The 22171-nt window shown below is 51.8% G+C and overlaps 1 protein-coding gene across 1 annotated transcript in view; it reads right to left on the bottom strand.

Annotated features, from left to right (window-relative positions):
* Positions 1-8752: 8752 nt before the first annotated feature.
* GALNT14 (polypeptide N-acetylgalactosaminyltransferase 14) overlaps positions 8753-22171 on the bottom strand; it is a 187150-nt gene continuing 173731 nt past the window's right edge. Inside the window, exons 12-15 of the mRNA XM_081100654.1 lie at positions 21995-22078; positions 21163-21307; positions 10398-10517; positions 8753-9300 (exon numbers count right to left, since the gene is read on the bottom strand). Of these exons, the coding sequence (XP_080956780.1) occupies positions 9142-9300; positions 10398-10517; positions 21163-21307; positions 21995-22078 (508 nt within the window). The 3' untranslated portion in view covers positions 8753-9141. The remainder of the gene's footprint in view (positions 9301-10397; positions 10518-21162; positions 21308-21994; positions 22079-22171) is intronic.

Here is a 22171-nt window from a genome sequence, read left to right as displayed (position 1 = left end):
AAAAGCAGGATTATCCATCAACAGATGCTATGTCTGAGAGTCTTCCACTTGCTTCATGATCCACAGAGAGAATTCTTGGTAGTTACAGTGAACTACGGCCTGTTTGTGCTGCTCAAGTTGCAAGGGCCTGTTCTGGAGAGAAGAATGCGATCCTGGCCTGGCTGATTAGACATGAGAGCAAACAAAGGAGCAGCTTAATCTGGAAAAATCTGGTTGTGTCCACTCAGGGTGGTTCCGTTCAACAGGCACCCTGGGTGCCAGCCCTGCCAGATGCAGCGTGGGTCCCATCCTGTGAGGAGCTTACAAACAGATGCGGTGGGAGGCAGGCACATCTGCAGAGGAAGTGCAGGCCACGAAGTGCTGGCAACTATGCAGAGGGTGCTGTTCCCATAGAAGGTCCGTGAGGTCACAGGGTTCCACGGGGACCCAGAGGGGACACCTCGCCTCCCAGCACCTCTCCTGCTGGGGCGTCCAGAAAGGGTTTCCTAGGGCATGGCTCAGCCTTCTTTAGTCCCATGTTCCTACCCGACGTCAAAACAATTCCTCAGAAGTTCATAAAGGGAATGAAATGCTCTATATATTTTGCCAGGCTTGAGTCAGGTGTGAAGCAAACGTGGGCTCCTGGGTCTGGAATTCCGCCCTCTCTTCCTCTCGCCCCATCAGTCTTACCACTCAGCCGTCCCATTGCCTGTGAAGCTTTTCCATCCCCTCCCTGTACCCCTTGTACCCAAGTGACCTCTGTTACAGCCATGGTCACACCGACAGCTCCTCCCTCTGATGCCGCTCTCCTTCTCTCTGACTCTAAAATAACCCCCCCCCCCCCCACCTGCCCGTGTCGTGTCCTTGAAGGCAAGGACTGGTGGCCAGCTCCTGGCATCGTGCCTGCCATGTAACAGGCGCCTAGGAAATACTTATTGCCTGGTGATGTACACATACATGTGGGGCTGGATCACCACGTACTTTGCGGGGCGGCCTGGCCACTGAGGAGAGGCTCTGCCACCTGACAGTTGGGCCACCTTGACCAGGGAGTTACTTCTCCGGACTCACGTTCCTCATCTGTAAAACCACGAGGATGACACCTACCTCGCGGGATGCTGTTAGCATCCAGTAAAAGTGACCGTTAAGCACAGAAGCATATGGCTGGCACTTACAATAGTTCACCAAGTGCTGGTTCCCGCCTCTCTTCCTTGCCTAACAAATGGCCAATGACGGAATAAATCTGCGCATCAGTGTGGCTGACCCGTTGTTAAAGACGGAGAACTACTTGATTTGAAAAGCCAGCCCCGTAGGGACTTGCCTGTATTTGTAGCATTTTCTCCCTGGCAAGAACACACATTCATTATTCCATCCTCAGGGTGAGAAGCAGCGGCTGTGAACCCAGAACTCTGGAGTAAACTTCTTGGACTTGAATCTCACATCTACCTCCAGTTGTGTGACTTTGGGCAAGTTACACTACCTCCTTGGCCTTCAAGCGACTCACTTGTACGTCGGAGATAACAGTAGTTATTATTCTACAGCTACTGCTTTCACGAGGATTGACTACGTTAAATTCTTTAAAGCTCTTAGAACAATAGAGCACAGAAAAGCACTGTGCGAAGGGTTGCTAAGCTACTATTCTTCTTCTGCATGTCTAAAATGTTTTAAAATTAAATAGTTGAGCTTAGGTATCAGATGCCGAAATAGAACAATTAAATGTGGGACCATGAAGACTCTTGCGAGGTAAGCAGAGCAGGTTCCATCTGGCATGAAGGCCATCCTCCCACCTTGCTCCATCTCCTCTCCTCCCACACCCACCACCGCAACCTCCATAACCACTGTCCATGCTGACTGACGGTGTCACAGTCCAGGCCTCATAATCTTCCCTGGACAATTTCTGGAGTGTCTAACAGGCCCCTCTTCCCAGAACCTCGCCTCAAAACCATCTTACTCCCCCACTCCTTGCTACCCAATGCATCTTCCCCTCCTTACAATCTGGTCACTGTGACTCCCCTGCTCCAACACCTTTATTGGCTCACAACTACCTACCCAGCTGTGTTCAGAATATTGTGCCTGGCAAAGCCCCCTTTGGTCTTACCGACCCCCGTTCTCCTTCGTGTCTCCTACTCCTCAGGCTGGTGCCTTGCTCTGCATTTGCTGGAAAAGGCCAGTCCTCCCCTGCTTCTGTGCCTTTGCTTCGGCTCTTATCACCTAGGATGCGTCCCCATCTCCATCTCTCTGAGTCTCACTCATACCCCCAGTTCATCTCACCGGGCATCTTTTCTTCCTTTGAACCTCTTTTCTGACACAATGTTCTGTCTGAACTGCTTTGGGACCTTAACATCCTATCTGCTTTCTCAGGACCGAGTGTCCTATAGAACCACCCCTGGTTTGGTGAGAGATCGGACCCTACTTCTTGAGCAGGGGACCCTACTGGAGGCCCAGGACACTGGGCGCTGGCACCCAAGCTGAACCCGGCGTTCTGACAACATCCAAGGGTCAGAACTGAACATCATGCCGGTGCCAGGGGCAGAATTCAGTCAGGCATGAGAGCTGAACGCGAAGGTGAGACCAGAAGATTCAGAGGGGAGGAGGCAGAAATGGAGACATCTCCTGGGTGCTGAGGTGTGATGGGACCATCCTGTGACTGAGGAGGGGGTTTCCAGGGTGCGGAGCCAGCTGCCCTTCCTCTGCCAGGCCTCTGTCACTTGCACGCTGGCTATGACACCACTGACATTATGCACAGTGCGGCATCCCCACAGGCTCTGCACGCACCCAGCACACGCGGGGCTCGCACACAGGTGGCAGACCCGGTTAGCGTGCACAGGCAGGGAATGAGCATGATGGCTGAGGAAGCACCGGCTGCCAGAGCATAGAAAGGCAGGCAACGAAGGGCCAAGACCAGCCAGGGGACCCCCATGTCCCTCCCTGCTCCTCACCACTGCCCTGTGCTTCCTCCTCCTCCTGGCTCATCACCAATTCAGATCCAAAGAGCAGGGCTCGGTTTCTCCACCACCCTGGGTAACCCCACAAGGGAGTTGCAGGCCCCTGCCTGACCTCTAAGTGACCTCAGAGGATGGAGGGTCAGCCTTCCGCATTCCCAGGCCCTGCCCTTTGCTCTGGAAACTGATGTTTCAACCTCACTAAAAGACTACAATGATGACAAATATTTTCAGACATAATATGTGCCTGGCTCTGTGTTGAAAATCACATGAATCATTTCTTTTCATCTCAAACGGAAATAATAAGGTAGGTGTGCCTATTTGCCTCATTTACAGAGGAGGAAGTTGAGTTCAGAGAAGTTAAGTAATTTGCCCTGAGCCACACAGTGAGGAACTGTAGGAGCCAGGATCTGAACCTGAGTCCATGAGACTGACTACTGTTAGAGGAGCATGTTGGTCAAAGAAAAAGTGGGGGCCAGGCTCAAGGGAAGGCTTTCTTCTGTACATCAGGGGAGGAGAGACTGGGACACTACTCCCTTAATGCGGAGGGGTTGGCCTTGGAGGAGGCTACTGGGGGAAAGAGCCCATTCCAGATGGCCTCCAACTCCCCTAACCCGGGAGAAATTCACTTCCAGGACAAGGCAGGGGAGGAACTTGAGCCTCGGGGGAATGAAGGCGGTCAGCCCCCTCATGCAGGGACAGGCCTGGGTATCCTCCAGCTGACCTGACAGACAGGCCTGCAGAATAGAACAAAAGGCCCCGCTGAGCTGGCTGCCCCCTGAGCTTGCACCCCAGCGCTGTGGACGGGAACAGCACTGGAAGAGAGCTGTCTGCCGACTGATTCAGCCTCTGGCTGTCAGCTCACCTTGTCCCCGTGACGCCCGCTGCAGAAGCATCTGGAACAGGAACCCATTCTTTCCTCCATCCTGGGGACGGGTGCTGCCCCACTGGGAAATCACTTCGTCTCCCCAAAGGAAGGGGTGCAGAGTGCACACTGGCAGTCCACCAACTCCCCTTCTCCCCAGCACCCGGGATGGGGGCTGAGCACCTGGAGCCCAGAATTGCTCAGAAGACCATCTAGCCAGCCTTCCGCAGGGCGCTCACTGCTCCCGGCTGCGCCGGACAGTGAGTTATTGCCGCCTGTTATCTTCAGCAGCAGGTGGAGGCGTCTTGGGCTCCCTCCTGCGAGCGAAGCCAGGTACCATTTACTGGCTCAGATGAATAAGGTAACCAGCCCTGTCACAGCACAGAGGCTGCGTCTCTCACCCTAGGGTTTTTTTTCCCTTTTCTTTCTTCATTATGTTTGTAATTTTGTTTTATTATTTCCCATTGGAAAGCTGTGAAATGAAAATGATGCAATCTACTGCTGTGAAATAATGTCGTGCTCGAGTCCTTTTCCAATAAGCCCCGAGGTTTGCACTGTGACGGCTTCATTAAATTAGTCGGCTCCATGGCAAATGGAAAAGCGCTCGGAGCTTCGGATTCTGTTAATCTGGGTCGGGCTGCCTGAGATTTTAGACCACCAGGGAGCTCGGGAGGTTGGCTCTGCAGGCTGGGGAGAAGAGGTTCCCGCCCTTTGCAACGCCCCGGAGGCCACCACGCGTGCACAGCTGCTCAGCATCTCCTGCAACCCTCCAACCTTCACTGCGCTCCTCTGCATGCCAGAGGCTGCCCTAGGCGCTGTCATGGGCCAACGGGACAAAGGTCTCTCCAGGGTCACAGTGGACAGCGGCTCAGTGTGTGGAGAGAGGGAAGGGAGAGGGCTTAACTCTACTGCAGGTAAATGGTGGGTGGGCGCAGGTAACGAAGAGCCTCTCCTTGAAGGCCAGCCAGGACTCAGGTTGCTGGATGCTTGCGGACGAGATGCGAGTGCTCCCCGTCTACCTTCTCGTCACCATCCCTCAGAGTCTATGAGAACAGATTCTCTTGCTGGGCTCTACTGCAGTATTAAAGGTTTCCATTACTGATGGTTCTTGCCAGTTAGCACTTTCAGTATTAAACTCTGTCATTATAAAGTAAAATATGCATGATCTCTAAATCTATGTGTATGATAACGAGGTTTCATTGTTAGACATTTGTCTTCTCGGTCCTCCATTCCTGCTGTTGCTGTCTGTTTAAAACCCTCATGTCTGATAGCTGCAGCCAGGGGGTAATTAGGGAGAGGGACTAAGAATCACAGGCTCATTCTCTTACTTATTCATGGAAATGTACCAAGTGTCTATACGAAGATGTGGCCCCACAGCCAGTGGGGAAGACAGTGCTGACAGCCAATTACTGCACTGAGGAATTCTGGTCTGAGCCGACATGGAGGCTCCCTCCCCCCACACATATAAATATTGGATGAAGCACAATAAAACAACGTGAAATCACAGCTGCATTCGGAAGGATGGAAGGAAAAGTTCCCGATTCCAAAAACAAGTGGGAATTCAAAGCCAGAGTGGAGAGTGAGCTGAAGGGGGCTTGCAGCCAGATGTGTATAATCAGGGCTGGGCTTTTAACTCCAAGCAGAGGCAGACACCGAAGGCCACAGCCCACCGTGGCTGGGGCCAGAAACGAGACCGGACAGAGCTGGGTGCCTAGAAGGGCCAGGCTATCCCCACCCAGCTGGGCAAGTGGTGATGACATGAAAGCAAGAAGACCATTCGGGTTGAGGAAAGAGCATCTGCAAAAGATCAAAATCCACGCTTGTGCCAAGCATAGATGTGGGGTATGAATTCGCATCATGTTCCCACAGTGTGGAAACCACGAATGGAGAAATTGATGGATAAATTGGTTTGACATCAATGGAACCCAACACAGACAAACTTGAGCCTTCCCTGATGCATACCTCCATAACCAGGGGGTCAAGAGGAAATAACTACTGAAGATGAGCTCACACAGAGAAATTACACGGCACGTAAGACAACAAAGTAAGTGAGGGAGTCTCCGATTCGATATGGCACCTGGCTCGGCCACCTATGCTGGTCCCAGAATTACCTAAAAACTCCCATTTCTGCCCATCCATTCCACATCATTATCACTGCAACTCGAATCTAGACACCAGAGAGTGCCTGAGGCGCCACCTCTCTTCTTTCTAGTATAACACACACACACACACACACACACACACACACACACGTATAGATTCCCTTTCATTTAATTTGCACACCACACCATTAGGTTACATAGGCGCCCATATTGCTCACATCTGTTCCCACCAGCCAGATGTGCTCCCCGTGAGGGGGTTTCTGCCACACCTGGACACCTCCTCACCTGCCAGTGTGGTAAGACTGCTCCAGGGTGGTGATGCTTTGAGTTCAGTTTGGGGTGCAAATCTTGTGAGCCCTAAAACTACCAAGAGTATAGGTTCTTTTTGTTTCCATAGGTCGATGCCATTGGAAAAACTTCCACTTTGACCCACAGCTACAGGTGGCCCACTGAGCTATTATTCTAGGAAATTCTGCGTCCAAACGCAACGATCAGAGTTGACTTAGGACTCTAATTCAGCATCCACCAAAAAAACAAAACAAAAACAACAACAAAACAAAACACCAAAACTGACCACCAAGTCACACTCACTTCGCTGTGCACGTGCAGGTCACAGGTGTCCCACACCGGGGCAGTCGCGGTCCTACCAGGGCACCATCAGCTTTGTCCCGGATGGGGTTGAGGTTTGGAAGTGCTGCTGTTCTCGCTTTTTAATCACAGATGCTTCATCACCATCAGTAGTGGACAGAGAGCATGTGGATAACTACACGGTTGTAGCGACTTCTGTTTGCATCACCAGAATTTTTAACCTGTATTTTCCACTAAGGAGGTCTTTAGGACGCATGCCCCTGTACCTGAAACTAATATAATGTTACATGTCAGTTATACTTCAGTAAGTACAAGACGCGCACCCGGCATCTCACGTCAACCACCATATGTCCACTAGCAGGCTACCCTACACATCCTTCATTCTTACCCCAGGTCCTTCCCTAGTAGGAGGGGGACGATGGCATCGCTGAACATTAGTTCTCCTGCCACATGGGAAGCAGCCGAGATTAAAAATGGCTGTCCCCTGGGGGCAGGGGCATCTACTCCTATTTCCCTGGGTGTTTGAGACAGACCTACAGCCACCTGCACTTTGTGACTCTTTTGGGGTAAAATGTAAGTAAAGTCACTTCCTCTTGGGCAAGGAATCGTTGTTCCAATCATCCATTTAGGAAAACAGTCACTGAGTGCTTGCTGTGCCTGGCCCCGTGCTGGGAATAAAGGCAAGAGCCAGTTTTCCTGCCACCAGGGACAAGCACATACATGGAGAGACAAGGGGACAGGTGAGGACAATGCCAGCTCCTTTCGTTATTTTAGCGCAGTGCTGCATCTTCTACTCGGGGAAAAGGGCGCTGATGAACCCATCTGTTCTTTCTTTCTTCTCTGCAAGGATGGCTTAACCTCCGTGGACACATAACTTGAGAAGTCATCGGAGCGTCATCTTCCACAGATGTCTTGTCCCAGGGCCTCCTTTTCTTTTCACAATGGGGACTGAAATAGTCCCACAAAAGAGCCAACTCATAACTCACAAAGGCAAGAGGAGGACCGCATAAGCAAATACAACCACTGGAGGAGATTCAGGGCCTGTGCACTCAGCCCTCTACTCCCACACCTGCAGCCTGTCAGTCATGCATGTCTAATGATGAGCTTGGACAACTGCCAATCACTGAAGGCTTCCTGGGTGAAGGGGAGATGGCCATCTAGGGTATAATAGGATTCTAAAAGGGCCCCCGAATGACCCCTATTTTCCAGCGTCGGCTCTCTTGTGCAATCCTCTCTCCTTGGGCGTGGGCTGGGCCTACTGACTTGCATCTGTGGAATAGGATGTGGGGAAAGTGATGGGAAGTCACTTGCGAGATCAGGTTATAAAAGGCTGTGATTCCCGCTTTGCTGGCACACTTGGGGAAGCAGGCTGCTGCCTTGAAGGGGCCTGTGTGACAAGGAACGGAGGGAAGCTTCTGGCCAACAGCCCGTGAGGAACCGGATCCTGCCAACAACCACTGAGTGAGCCCAGAGCAGATCCTCGCCCGTTGAAACTCAAGACGACTGCAGCCCCAGCCCTCTCCTTGTGACCGTAGCCTCTCAAGTCATCCTGACGTAGGGGACACAGTGAAGCTGTGCCTTGATTCTTGGCCCACAGCACCCAGGAGAGTGTAAATGTGTGTTGCTTTATGCTGCTAAGCTTTGGGGTACTTTGTTACTTAGCAATAGATAGTTAAGACCGCAGCTGATCAGTTTGTGAACTTACCATGGCAGACAATGTACAGGCATGTTTTGGGAACTTTTAAACAATACAGATTGGTTTGTCTCTTAAACACTAGTTAATAAGATTGGACAACCACCAGACACAGAGCACACCGTAATTGATTAGAGAAAGAATCCTTTACATTGTGGCTGCAGACGATCAGGGCCCACGGAGCCATAGGACAGTGATTCCAACCTGTGATGGGCATGGGGCTCAGCTGAGGAGCCTGGACCCCACCCTGGACCTACTGAAGCGGGATCTCCGCAGGCGGAACCTAGAGCCCTGAATAGATGCAATTTTCCCAGATGAGACAGGCCAGGTATCCCTGGGTAAGAACCACCGATGAGCTCCTCCTACCAAACCTGACACAACAGGAAATGAAGGGCCGGAGACGTGACAGGTCTTCTTAAGGTCACACAGCCAGTCAGTAGCAGCCCAGGTCTCCCACCGCCCTGTTCTCTGCTCTCTGCTTTGCCCACCTGCCGCAAAACCCCAGACCCCCGGGTGCCCACTTGATGGAGAACTTGGCCTAGCCCTGAGCTAATGTAAGGAGAAACAAAGTAAGAGATACACAGACAACTGCTAAGGTTCATTTATTTGTTTCAAAACCACCTCCACTCCTCAGCTTTCAATTTAGCCCTGGCCTTGTGACAAGAAGGCTTTTCTCTCTGGCCTCTTGCGTAAGGAAGAGAAAACACATTAACATTTCCCATCACATCTCTGTCGCCAGACACCATTCAGGGGCAGACCGGGCCAGGACTGGAACTTCGTGGCATTGAGAACGTGTGGCTTGCAAGCTTTTCCTCCATCCTCCCTGAGACATCCGCTCCTGCCCTGGGGGGCTGTGCCTCCACCCCCCAGCTCAGGGCGTCTGCAATAATCATGGGTTGCTTGCAGCCTGATCTCCAGTCTGCTTCTCATCGGGGAAGTGCCACGCCACGGCCCCGCTGGTTCTGGCATGGATCCTCAATGGCTCTCCATGTCCCAGTGCTGGCTCATGAGTGAGGACTCGCACGGGTTGACAACGACTTCCCTGTCGTTCTCAGTGCTGTCACCAAACAAGTCTGTGTCGAGGCAGAGGTGAGAGGCCATGTGCTCGATGCGGGAGCCAGTCTTGGTCCATTGCTGAGAAGATGGAGAGGAGAGAGGATGAGCCAGGATTCTCTGGCGAAGGCCGGGTCCTATCAATAATACGAGGAGTTCCCGCAGAATCAGAAATGCTTAATTTCTGATTTAAAAGGCTAGGGTCACCTCGAGACCCGACTTCACGGTCTCATGGAGAAATAAAACTGCAACTAATTGCCTTGCCAGGTATTATTGTTGTTTTTTTAATCAGATAAAAAAAAAAGTAAAGCAAAATCAATATGTTTGCTAGGAAAACTCATTAGAAGGGAATAACCTTCCAAGCAATAAGCTAGAAAATGCGAAGCAAGTTAGTCACAGGAGCAACCAACGAAATGATCCGCGTGGGTGTCTGCATGGTCACGGGGACAGGGGAGTGAGGGGGATGGCGATGCAGGAGGGGTGGGGTTCCAGGGCAGCCTGTAAACCTCTGCTCCTTCAAAGTGATTCAGCACATGGGGGCCAATCGGGCGGGGTAGGGGTCTCAGGTTGCTGCTTCCCACCTTGCAGGACAAGCAGGGAGGGAATGGATATGTATTGGGAGATCACCATCTCAGATAATTTCTCTAAACAGCTACCCCGTGTGGTGGGCATCAATTCCATTTCACAGAGGAAGGAACTGAAGCTCAGAGAGACCCAGTAACCTGCCATGGGTCCCACAGCCAGTGAGACATAAAACGGGCATTGGAATCTGTTTCCCTGGTGGGAACTGGGTGAGGCCAGCACCCGGCAGCTGGAGGACTTGCACACATGGCACATAGTACTGGGAGTGCTAGGAACTTGGTGGACATCCTGCCTGAGTCCAAGGCCCCGGAAAGTCTGAGCCTTGCTCATCCTTGTGGCCCTGAAGGCTTTGTCCTGGTCCTCTCCTGCTCTGGGCTCCCAGGAGGGCATCAGAGCAAGACAGGATAGTACAAGACACACATGCACGCTGCAGCCCAACGAGGTCAACAGACTTTCACGTGCCAAGTTGGCCACGGCGGCTGGCACCACGGAGGGCATCAGAGGCAGCATTTTGTCCCTCTCCCAGCCACAAGGACCCCCTTCTTACCAACACTCCCTCTTAGACCTACCCACCGGGGCAGGCACTGTGCACTTACCTGTTTGTCATCTCCATTCTTGCAAAGGACAAGAACCACTGGGGCACCGGGGAAGAAGGTGATGACGGAGAGGCACAGCTCTTCCTGGATGATCTGCTGGGTGTACGTGAAGGCCCAGATCTGGAGGGAAGAGGCCAGGAAGTGTCACGTGAGAATCCTTGGAAGCCACCACTGGTGGGATACCACCGTGCTTACGTGCGACAGGATGGTTTGGTAAAAAGTACCCGGTGCTGGACAGGAATCAATCGTCCATCAAAGGTCACCTTAGAACATGCTACCAAAGAGCCAGAAACTCTTAGGTCACATCCCCAGTGCAGTCTCCATCCCTACACCCCATGGAGGAACCGGCCGGGGCGTACAGGCCACCTCTGGGAGGGGCTGAACAACACCCGAGCCCAGCTGAGCTGCATGGTCTCCAAGTTCTGTGTGGATAAGTTTCTGTTCCTCACACTGGAAAGTTCTAGCAGCTACCTGGCAGGTCACCCCCCAGCTGTCTTTAGAATCTCCCTTCTTCTCTGAAAGGGAGTCTAAACCAGGGTCCTGGGAACAGGAGGCAGATGGAGAGACAAAGGAACAAAGCAACCCAAGGGAGGCAGTGGAAGAGGAGCCCAGTGGGAAAGAGGAAAGTCCTGAGAAATAAAATTATTCCAAGAGGCTGCATGTGCTCCGGCACCCCAGCAGCATAGATCCCCGGCGCCCGAACGGCTGCAGGGAGAGAAGTTGAGGAAGCGGACGGGCAAGCAGAGCTCTGATGACAAAGGAGAAGGAGGTCGTTACCAGGAATGCTCCTCAAGTATTTCCTCCAAGTGCCAGAGATCAGAGAGCAGCTGACTGCCCCGAGAGCCCACACACTTCCCAGTTCTTACACCAGGGGGCGAAGGGGCCGGCATAGTAATGCCAAAAGGTGAACCTCCCAGAGGTTTTGCCCAGGCTGGTAAGTGGGGAGATCTGCCCTTTGCCTTCATCACGGGGCAAAGATGATTCCTGGATTGGATGCCCCGAGGGGAGCTGCATGTCCATGCTTGGTCACTGTCCTCTAAATGGTCCCCCTTGGGTCTGGGTGTGTGCGAGGGACACAGTCCACCTCGGGAGGACCGGCCCAGGGGTGAGATCCACGCAGGTCCTGAAATCAGACTCGGGCCTTGGGTGAGGGATTCAGGGTCCTAGACGTCTGGAGTTGATCTAGAATGTGGGACCAGGTCCTGGGTGTTGACCCAGAGAATTCCTTGCTCTGTTAGGAAAGGCGAGAAGCGCCCGGGGCCCAGCCAGGGTAGGACCGCCAGGGAGTCATTTACCTGGGCCCACCTCGCCTCTAGCCTTCTGCTAGAGTCTGGAAATGAGGCTAAACACAGTCACCGAAGTGGAAAGATGAGGGTTATCCTCTGTCCCTTGACCCCACCTCAGAGCTATGCCTTAGCATTTTAATGATAACCCTGCAATTATCTGGTGATCGCCACCAGACACTGGCTTTGTATTTTTCACATGAAAAGGATTAACTGGGTCAACAACAAACACTTAAAAACTGTACCCTAATTTCTGAAAGCCCATTTTGGCATTTCTTTTTTTTAATATCCTAGTGGCTTGGAAAACTGGAAGTGCTAGGGATGGAGTGGAGGCAGGTGGAGTGGGGGTGGTTCTTTTAACATCTGAGACACCCTAAACACAAACACCTTTTGGGAGGGAGTGCATAGGGCAGGGGTGGGCAACCCCTGGCACGCGTGCCAAACACGGCACGCCAGTAACTTTTGCTGGCACTCGAAACCCTCTCTTATAATCTTCCATTTACAATTTTTTTCTTAATATCGACTTTTTTATTTTTCAGATAAATTCAGTGTAGGTGCATCTTAGATAAATAAATACTTTTACCTAACATGTATACATTAAAAAAAATAAACGTATTTTTCATCATCATATACTGTTTTTGTCTCTCGAATGAATTTTATTATTTCTTCAAGGTCCTTCACATACGTATATCTTAAGAGATATCAAGTAAGTGTAACATGTTCTCAAAAAATTAGGGTTGGCACACAGAAGAATTTTGAGTCAGAGAATTTGCTGGCTTTGGCACACACTCACAAAAAGGTTGCCCACCCCTGGCATAGGGTATACCCCTGGGATGCCACCTCAAGACCCCCACAGACAGGGATCGAAGCCTTTTCACTAAGTGGACTTTCCATTAGCTGGTGCTTTACTGGCATTGAAATAATTCAGCCTCTGAATTTCCCAGAGGAACACGGCTCAATGGCCACATCTGCGAGAGAGGAGATTCGAGGGGTGGGGGGTGCTAGGACACAGGAGCGGGGGCAGGGAGTGAGGAGGGGGGTTTCCAATTCCCACCCTGCAGACTTCCTTCCCAGAATGGCCAGTGATGAACGGGTTTATTAAACAAGTCCCGGAATCAGAAATGGACTCAGGAAGGCCACAGCGGTTGCTCAGATTGGTCTGGCCTCGATCTGTAAGTGCTGGGCCTCTATTTGGGGGACTGGCTAAGTCGAAGCCCCCACTTCCAGTGCACACAGGCACAGTCAAACCCATGGAAGGAAACCCATGGGTGGCCTTATTCCCTCTGGAACAGGCTGGTAAGCGGCTGAGGAGAAGGGAGTTCTCCCCAGGAAGAGGGGACTGGTGATGGGGAGAGGATGGTCCAGGCTGGACAGCTTTGAGGCCCTCTGTGCTCAGAAGTCCCTGGAGACAGCCGCTGCAATGGGAGAGAGAAGAGACCGCTAGGCAGTGGGCAGACTTCTCTAGCAAATGAGTATCTGGCTGCAGCTGTAAAAGCTGGTATGAAACAGGCCTCCCGAGCCTGGGGCCTACTGTCTTGCACTGGATGGAGAAACAGAGTTAGGGGGCTGTGTTTCCATTAAGGCAGAAGCCCAGAGCATGTACTGATGGTGGCGAGTTTCCCATTCAAAACTCCTTCTGTGTGGGAAAGAGTGAACCACTGAGAAGAAACACGGAAAGCCAGGGGCAGCGCTGCCAGTCAGGCTGTGGAGAGACGGCCAAAACAGCTCACTCACGGGACCTGTCAGTCCCAGGCGCTCACATTCTTGTCTATTTAATCACCAACACCTACGCCTGGGAGGAAGGTACAACTGAAAGGAAGAACGTCTACTACTGAGGTCAGTGTTACTCCGGGCAATGCCGGAAACAGACCCCGGGGTAGACCGTGAACATGGGACCTCCTTGGTGAGATGGGATCTGAGCTGAGTAACCAGGGCCACTGTTGGCCTCGAGTCTCTAAGCTCACACTGGGTAGCACAACCGACCAGCAAACACGCCCTCGAAGCTTTTCAGACAAGGAGTCTGGAACGAACAAGTGGCTTCAAGTGAAACTTTAGTTCAGCGGACCTTTCGCTGCACCCGGATCCCTGAAGGAGCATCCAGATGTGCCGACTGCCGGGCTGGAACCCTGGCTCACCCGCTCATCAACCCTGTGAACTTGGGCAAGTTTCTTAATTCTGCATCTCGGTTCCCTCATGTGGAAAATGAAGATACAATCATCCCTACTGCAGAAGGTCATTGTGAGGAACAAACGGGTAAATACATCTCCATGTGCAGAGGGTGCTGGCCCCAGAGCCAGTGCTAGTTACTGTGATGATGGAGGAAGCCAATAGGGAGAGAGAGGGCCCTAGAGGTTTTCCTGTAGAAAACTGCCTTTCTTTGCCTCCCGGGAAAGATGCTGGAGAGGCGGCTGGGAAGGGGCCACTCGCAAGGTGTACTGAGAAAGCTCAGGGAGAAAGGGTGGCATCGGGCAGGGGAGGTGACATGCTGGCAACCTGTCCCACAGGCAGACTCCCCTCCAGGAGCCAATATGAATCCGGGTTTGGGGGAAGAGCCTTTATCTCCATCTCACCCACCCAGGGTATCCAGCTGCCACCAGCCAGTAGCCTAAATGGCTGGGATCCAGGTAAAAGAACACACTCAGAATTTTTTAATTTATGTGGTTTCCCTTTCTTTACGTTGGGATAGCAACTAGATTGGTGCATGGGTCTTCCTTACAGGGAATCCAATAAAGTCAAGAGAAAGCTTCTCAACCTGGAGGCGCCTTGGGCTTCACACGATTACAAACTGACGATGGATTTCTCTTGCCTTCTAACCAAGGCGCCGGTTTGCCCACATTTTCAATACACACCCCGATTACACATTTGCTCCCAAGGTCGACAAGCCAGCCCCGACAGGGAGGTGAGGCGGGTGAAGGACGAGTGGGGCTGAGGGGAAGCAGGGACACACAGCCAGCATCAAAGCAGAGGACAGATATGGTCTGGTAGTTCCTTGCGGTAACGAGGAAACCCACGGGCCTCGCCACACGCCACCTGGCCAGTGAGTGGCCAGATGGGAGCAGGACTCAGAGCTCTTGGCTCCCACAATCTGGTGCTCTTTCACCTCAGATGTGTAGGACCCCGAATCCCTCACCCACGTGGCCCGAGTCTGACTTCAGGACCTGCATGGGTCAGTCCTCCCGAGGTGGACTGTGTCCCTTGCACACACTCAGATCCAAGGGGGACCATTTAGAGGACAGTGACCAAGCATAGACATGCAGGCTAGGAGTTCACCATGGGGGACAGAGCCAGGGATGGGGAGAAAAGGGGGGTTGTCTAGGCTGGAAGCCAGCACCATGTGTGTCCCCTGGTCTGGTGTGGAGCCCCCCGAGTGTGGGCCTCGATGCCTTACACTGCCCAGTTCCCAGCAAGGATCCCTGCTCTCTGGTCTGCCCCTCCCAGTCCCGACACGGGATGTGAGTGTTGTTTCCCTCCTCAGAGGGGCTCCCATTGGGAACTGGCCCAGAAGAAGAATTTTGCCAGCTGTCTCCTGTCAAAGTGGAGCTGATTTATAGCTTTAATATTTACAACCTGGAAGAGGATCTCGGGGACAGGCATCCTCCATGATGAAATTGGAATAAAAAGGTTCCAGAACCAGCCATGACTCTGGCAACAGTTGCAATAGCAAAGTGCCCAGGGCACAATGGCCAGATTTCCCAAAGCCACCTTCATCACTTCCTAGCGTGTAACCTTGGCTAATCTCTCCAAGCCCTGGGCTTCATCACCTGTAAGATGAAGATAACAGTAATACCACAGTCCCCCCTTCTCTCGGAGGATGCATTCCAGGACCTCAGTGGATGCCTAAAAACTGGACCCTATATATACTATGTTTTTTTCATACACATACACACCTTTGCACTTAAAGGAAGCACTTTATGGCTTCTCCTTGGCATTTCCAAATTGCAGCATCACTACTCTTATGCCTTGGGGCCATTATTAAGTAAAATAAAGATCACTGAACACAAGCACTGTGATACCGAGATAGGGTATCCAATCACCAAGAGGGCTGCTGGGTGGCCACTGGGTGGGGAGCATGTACGGTGTGCTATGCTGGACAAAGGGATGGTTCACGTCTGGGACGAGGCCCTAGATTTTATCATGCTACTTAGAACCGTGCACAACTTAAAACGTATGGGTTGTTTCTTTCTGGAACTTTCCATTTAGTATTTTTAGACCACGGTACCTGAAACCATGGAAAAATGAGACCGTGGGTAATGGGGACTACTGTACCTACTTTATAGGGCCTCTCAGAGACAGAAGAGGTGGGAGCAGGAAAGAGGACGTCTGAGTCATGTGAAGGGCTGAGAAGCAGACTGACTCCCTTTGGACAGGCCCAGAGGCAGGGCAAGTAGAGACGGAGGAGGGAAGAGGCAAGGCAGGGGGAAGCGGACAGAACCCCTGATACCATGATGCATTAGCAGAAGGGGTGGGAGCCAGAAAGACAGGCCTGAGTTTATGTAGAAAGGAGCAGCAGACACTGAAAGAGAGAGAGAGGTAACGTAAGTTTTAAAGGTGTACACGCCACACATGCACACACACGCGCACACATGGTTGGGGAACTATGCTAGCTGAAATAGTCATGTGGACTTGCATCAGTCTCAGGTGGATTCAGAATGCTTGGCCTTGCATCCAGTGCCGCTGCTGGCCATGGGCCCCTCTAGGAGAGGCTGTGTCTAATCCTCCGTGGCCCCACCTTGCAGCCCAGCGCACAGTCTGATGGCCGGGGTCCCAGGGGCACCCCGTGTCATCAGCTGGAGCAGACTGCACATCCTTCCATCTCAGCGTGCTCTTCCGTTATCCTTAACTCACCCTGCTGCTATGCAAACCCAGCAGTTCTCTCCAAAGCCGAGAGACAGCTTGGCACTATTGTCTAGGAAAGAATGCTGCTCACTCTGAAGACTGTTACTATGATAACCCTTAGTTTCCCACAGATGAGCCTCCCCCCCGCCCGCCCCCCCGCCTGCTTTCCCAAAGTCAGCTGGGATAAATACTATGACCCTCTGGTCCAATAAAGTCCTGGCAACCTCTCCCAGGGCCAGGTGATTAGGGACCTCTCCCCGAGACCCAAAGAACCCCACCTCCCACTTCCGTATGTAGCCAAAGACATCGAGTACTGAAAAGCCTCCACTTAGCTGGACAGATGGGAAAACTCCCATCCCAGGGACGGGGCACACAGCATCCTGGCTGTTGGGATCCCCACGAGCAGTGCCCACACACGATTCAGAAGAGAGGGTGCTGGGAGCCGGTCCATCCTTGCTGTTTCAAAGGACCTGGCATATATGGCATACTGTTCTTAATATGTTTGCTCCCCTTAGCGCTGTGTGTTTTAACCAAGGTCACCTCTCCAAGAAAGGTTGTTTCCCCAGGTAGGAATTTTTCCCTGAAGTCAGGGAGGGGATGCCTCTCCTAGAAAGGTTGTTTCCCCAGGTAGGAATTTTTCCCTGAAGTCAGGGAGGAGATGAAACTCCTTAACTAAGTGCCAGGCGGGTAGTTAATCACTTCAACTACAAACAATCATGCTTAAGCTACATAATCTTTACTCCCTGGAATGGAGATAAGAAACGCCCTAACCTTTGGAATAGAGATTGATAGGATTGGAATCAACTGGTATAAATACAGTTGAAACAAGACAACAGCAGACAGAACTTAGGAGACAGAGAAAGAGAGAGAGAGAGAGAGAGAGAGAGAGAGAGAGAGAGAGAGAGAACCTAGGCACAGAACCTACACAGAACGTTCACTAGAGACAGAAGAACTTCGCTGGAGAGAACATGGCAAAAGATCCTGGACTGAACCTGACTACAGAACCTGACTAGAACCTGGTGACTGAACCTGGCTGGAGAACCTGGACAGAACCTGGCTGGAGAACCTAGCGAGGGAACATGGCTACAGAACCTGGCTGGAGAACCTGGAGAACCTGGCTGGAGAACCTTGCAAGAGACCATGGACACAGAACCTGGCTGGAGATCCTAAGCAGAACCCCTCTGGAGATCCAGACCAGAACTTGGCTGGAGATCCTGGCTAGGCTGCTGATCAACTGAACGCTGTCTCCATGTCATTCCTTCTTCGCCGACTCCATCTACGCCTTTGGGGACTACTGGACCCGCTGGGGTTGGACCCCGGCATCTGGCGCCCGAACAGGGACCCCTAGGTAAGCGCCCCGCACTCGGGACGGATAGGACTCCACCGTAGGAAGAGGGTGGATAGTCTTCGCCGACTCCGTCCACACCTTTGGGAACTCCTGAAACAGGATTCCCCTAGGTAAGCCCCCCTCCCCATTGAGAACCCCCACACTCGGGACGGATAGGACTCCACCAGGGTGCTACAGACCCCCCTATAGAGGATAAGTAGGGTAAGAAGGTGGATAGAACAGAACTTAGATTGAGAAGATGTGCCATACTGAGTCCAAAGAAAGAAGACTCTGTATTGATTCTTAGATTGAGAAGATGTGCCATACTGAGTCCAAAGAAAGAAGACTCTGTATTGATCTTTAGATTAAGAAGATGTGCCATACTGAGTCTAAAGAAATAAGACTCTGTATTGATCTTTTAACTCATATGCTTGCTAGCAGAGGAATTAAGGTTACTCCTAGTCAGACAGAACGTTTTATACAAGAAGTATGTCCATGCTTTTCTGAGGAAGGAAAGGTAAATGTAAAGGCATGGGAGGAGGTAGGCCCAAGGAGCCTTATCCTTAACCCCACTGCAGCCTTTCCACCCTGGGAAAGTGCAGGATTGGCAAGTTCTCCCTGGGGTGATAGATCAGGCCTCAGGTAATAGCGGAAAGTGCCAATCCTACTCTTAAAATGGATACAAGAGAGCATTTCAGGTTTTTCTTTTTAATGCCTGCTTTTAAAAAATAAAAAAGGGGGAATTTGCTGGGAGCCGGTCCATCCTTGCTGTTTCAAAGGACCTGGCATATATGGCATACTGTTCTTAATATGTTTGCTCCCCTTAGCGCTGTGTGTTTTAACCAAGGTCACCTCTCCAAGAAAGGTTGTTTCCCCAGGTAGGAATTTTTCCCTGAAGTCAGGGAGGAGATGAAACTCCTTAACTAAGTGCCAGGCGGGTAGTTAATCACTTCAACTACAAACAATCATGCTTAAGCTACATAATCTTTACTCCCTGGAATGGAGATAAGAAACGCCCTAACCTTTGGAATAGAGATTGATAGGATTGGAATCAACTGGTATAAATACAGTTGAAACAAGACAACAGCAGACAGAACTTAGGAGACAGAGAAAGAGAGAGAGAGAGAGAGAGAGAGAGAGAGAGAGAGAGAACCTAGGCACAGAACCTACACAGAACGTTCACTAGAGACAGAAGAACTTCGCTGGAGAGAACATGGCAAAAGATCCTGGACTGAACCTGACTACAGAACCTGACTAGAACCTGGTGACTGAACCTGGCTGGAGAACCTGGACAGAACCTGGCTGGAGAACCTAGCGAGGGAACATGGCTACAGAACCTGGCTGGAGAACCTGGAGAACCTGGCTGGAGAACCTTGCAAGAGACCATGGACACAGAACCTGGCTGGAGATCCTAAGCAGAACCCCTCTGGAGATCCAGACCAGAACTTGGCTGGAGATCCTGGCTAGGCTGCTGATCAACTGAACGCTGTCTCCATGTCATTCCTTCTTCGCCGACTCCATCTACGCCTTTGGGGACTACTGGACCCGCTGGGGTTGGACCCCGGCAAGAGGGGTGTGTGTCACCTACTCAAAACATTTTACAAAATGCCACTTGAGCAAATTGTGCCATTTTCCAGCCAGCCCTCCACCCAAAGCAAAACCGACACCTCTGCTTCCTTTCCTGGGTGACTCGGGCAGCCCCTCCCGTGTCCTGATGGAGCAGAGAGATGGTTCTTGGAAAAGTCACGGCAAGTGGAGGCTGGTGGTGAGATGCTTCAAAGGCCAGACCAAGAATGTGGATTTTTGTGGTAGGCAATGGGGAGCCACTGAAGGCTATAGAGAGATGGGGAGCAAGGATGAGGCGATAGCATGCCGGATGGGGGACGAGGGGCAAGGACTGGAGGCTATGGTTGTCATCTAACACAGTGGTTCCCAACTGGGGCAGTTTTGTGGGCAGAGGCCAGGGATGCTGCTAGACAGCCAACAGAACACAGGTCAACCCAACCACAAAGAATATCTAGTCCCAAATGTCCACAGTGTTGACACTGAGGAATGCTGACCAGGCATGAGGAAGCCAAGGCAGGTGTGCAGGACTGGAATGACAGAGCCCCTCATCTCGCAGGATGCAGCTCAAATGCAAGTCCTCTGGGAAGATGTCCCTGATTCTCGTGCATACGTTGAATACCATCTGGACAAAACTCTATCCAGGACACAGTTCATATGAGAATGGCTGCTTGCTTGCTTGCTTCTTTGTGCATTAGATCCCTTGAGAGGCCACGGAGGCCTGCAACCTAGCCTTTCATTTCTGCATCATCACAGTTCGCAGAGAAGTAGATGTTTGCTGAGTGAGTGAATGGGTTCATAGATGGATGAAGATACAGAATTTGTGAAATCCCTGAAACAGAGGAGGTTTCCAAAGCTGGAAGCATGGATAAATCTCCAAGAAACCACTTTAGAAAGGAACAGTGACCTGAGATCCATGGTAAATACTCACCGTAATGGCATGAGAGTTCGAGAGAGGAACCAGCAAAGAACACAGAGACAGGGAGAATGGAAATGTGGGAGAATCTGGATCACAGAGCCCCCAGAGCCAGGAGGGACACTTGCGAGATGGGTGTACTTTAGTGCATCCAGCAGGCAAATGGTATAGAGGTTGAAGTGGGCCATGTATTTGTCAGTGACCTTTAAAAGACCTTTCTAGCATCGGGGGGAGAGGGAGTGCACTGGCCCACAGGACATAGAGGTGCTATGTTGATGAATCACTAAGGCACCAGAAAACCTTTGTGATAAGGGGCGATGTGGTTTCTCCAGACCTGGGGGAAGCAAGAGGCAGCACCCCCGGCCTGGTGAGGGCAGGATGGGGATGAACAAGGCCCTGCTCAGAGGCGGGTGTGGCAGAGGATGCCAATAGCTTTAGCAAAGCTGACGTCACCTCCTGGAGCAGTGATTCGAAGAGCAGGCACTCCAGGCTGGAGCAGTGCCACCCAGCGGCATGCTTTTCTGTTTGCATTTCGTATTCCGGAGTAGCTGTCCCACCCACCCTGCCTGACCCGGCCCACATTTACTGCCAGCAGGCTGGGCACCAATGACATCCTCATTCAACTGCTCACTGAATGGCAATTCCCTATGGGCACGATGCTGCCTGGTAAGGCATCTTTTCAGAGAAATTCCATGGAACCCGGCAGAGTGAACCCCGCCCCAGAGTGAGGGGGACATACTTCTGCTCCGCTGCTGGGCTCTGGGTATACCTGGACACGTGGTGTCACATGAAAGCAGGCGACAGAGGCACACGTTCTCGAATCCCCAGCCAGTGACTCACCTGGGACTTTGCATTCTCGCCTTTGATCTTGACACAGGGCCTCAACTTGAGGTTGGAGACCTCCTGGTTTTTCTGCCGTTGAGACTCCAGGCACTTCTGGCGCTGTCGGATAGGGCCCTTCTGGATGGAGGAATCCTTGGGGACTCTGGAGGAAAGCCACAGGAGAGGTGGGAATCCGCGGCTCTTGGGACTTGAACACTAACTAGCAGCTGAAGAGGCAAGGGCAGTGTTTAGAGCAGCGGTTCTCAACCTGTGGGTCGCGACCCCTTTGGGGGTCGAACGACCCTTTCACAGGGGTCGCCTAAGACCATCGGAAAACACATATATAATTACATACTGTTTTTGTGATTAATCACTATGCTTTAATTATGTTGAATTTGTAACAATGAAATTGGGGGTCACCACAACATGAGGAACTGTATTAGAGGTTTGCGGCATTAGGAAGGTTGAGAACCACTGGTTTAGAGAATGGCAGGGCATTTTGCCTTGAACTCTGCTAGGGGAGAGGATACCTGAAGGAATAAGGCAGCCAGGAAAGACCCCAGAGCCAAAGGTCAGATGGAGCTGGAATGGAGCCAACCTGCGAATTCTACATCCTTAAGTCACACCCAGGGCTCAGACCCCAGCCATTGAGAAACACTGGTCCTCGTTAACCTCAGTCCCTCATGCTACTGGTTAATATCACTCCTCTGCTGATTTGCAGGATAAAGGGGAGCTAATTGGATTTTTCTATATACATACACCCCGCTGGCCACAGGCCGTCCCTTATCCAGACCGAATCAGCGAGGGCCTCTCCTTGCAGCCACAAAGGCTCACACAGTAGGGCAGATACCTGAGTTCTGGGTAGACATTCTCCAGGTACCACTTGAAGCTCTGGCACCGTAGTTTCCTCCTCAGGTCCAATCTGCTCTCAATGCTGGGGGCAGAGAGGATGAAACACGCTTTGTCAGAGACAGGGGCTGGGCTGGGAGGCACATGGCACACCCTGTGCCCATGCTCGGCGCCCACA

The sequence above is a fragment of the Myotis nattereri genome, assembly GCF_964212035.1.
Source record: "Myotis nattereri genome assembly, chromosome: 10".
NCBI lineage: Eukaryota > Metazoa > Chordata > Mammalia > Chiroptera > Vespertilionidae > Myotis > Myotis nattereri.
Note: the sequence above shows the minus strand (reverse complement) of the source record. Positions and strands in the feature narration are given on the sequence as shown.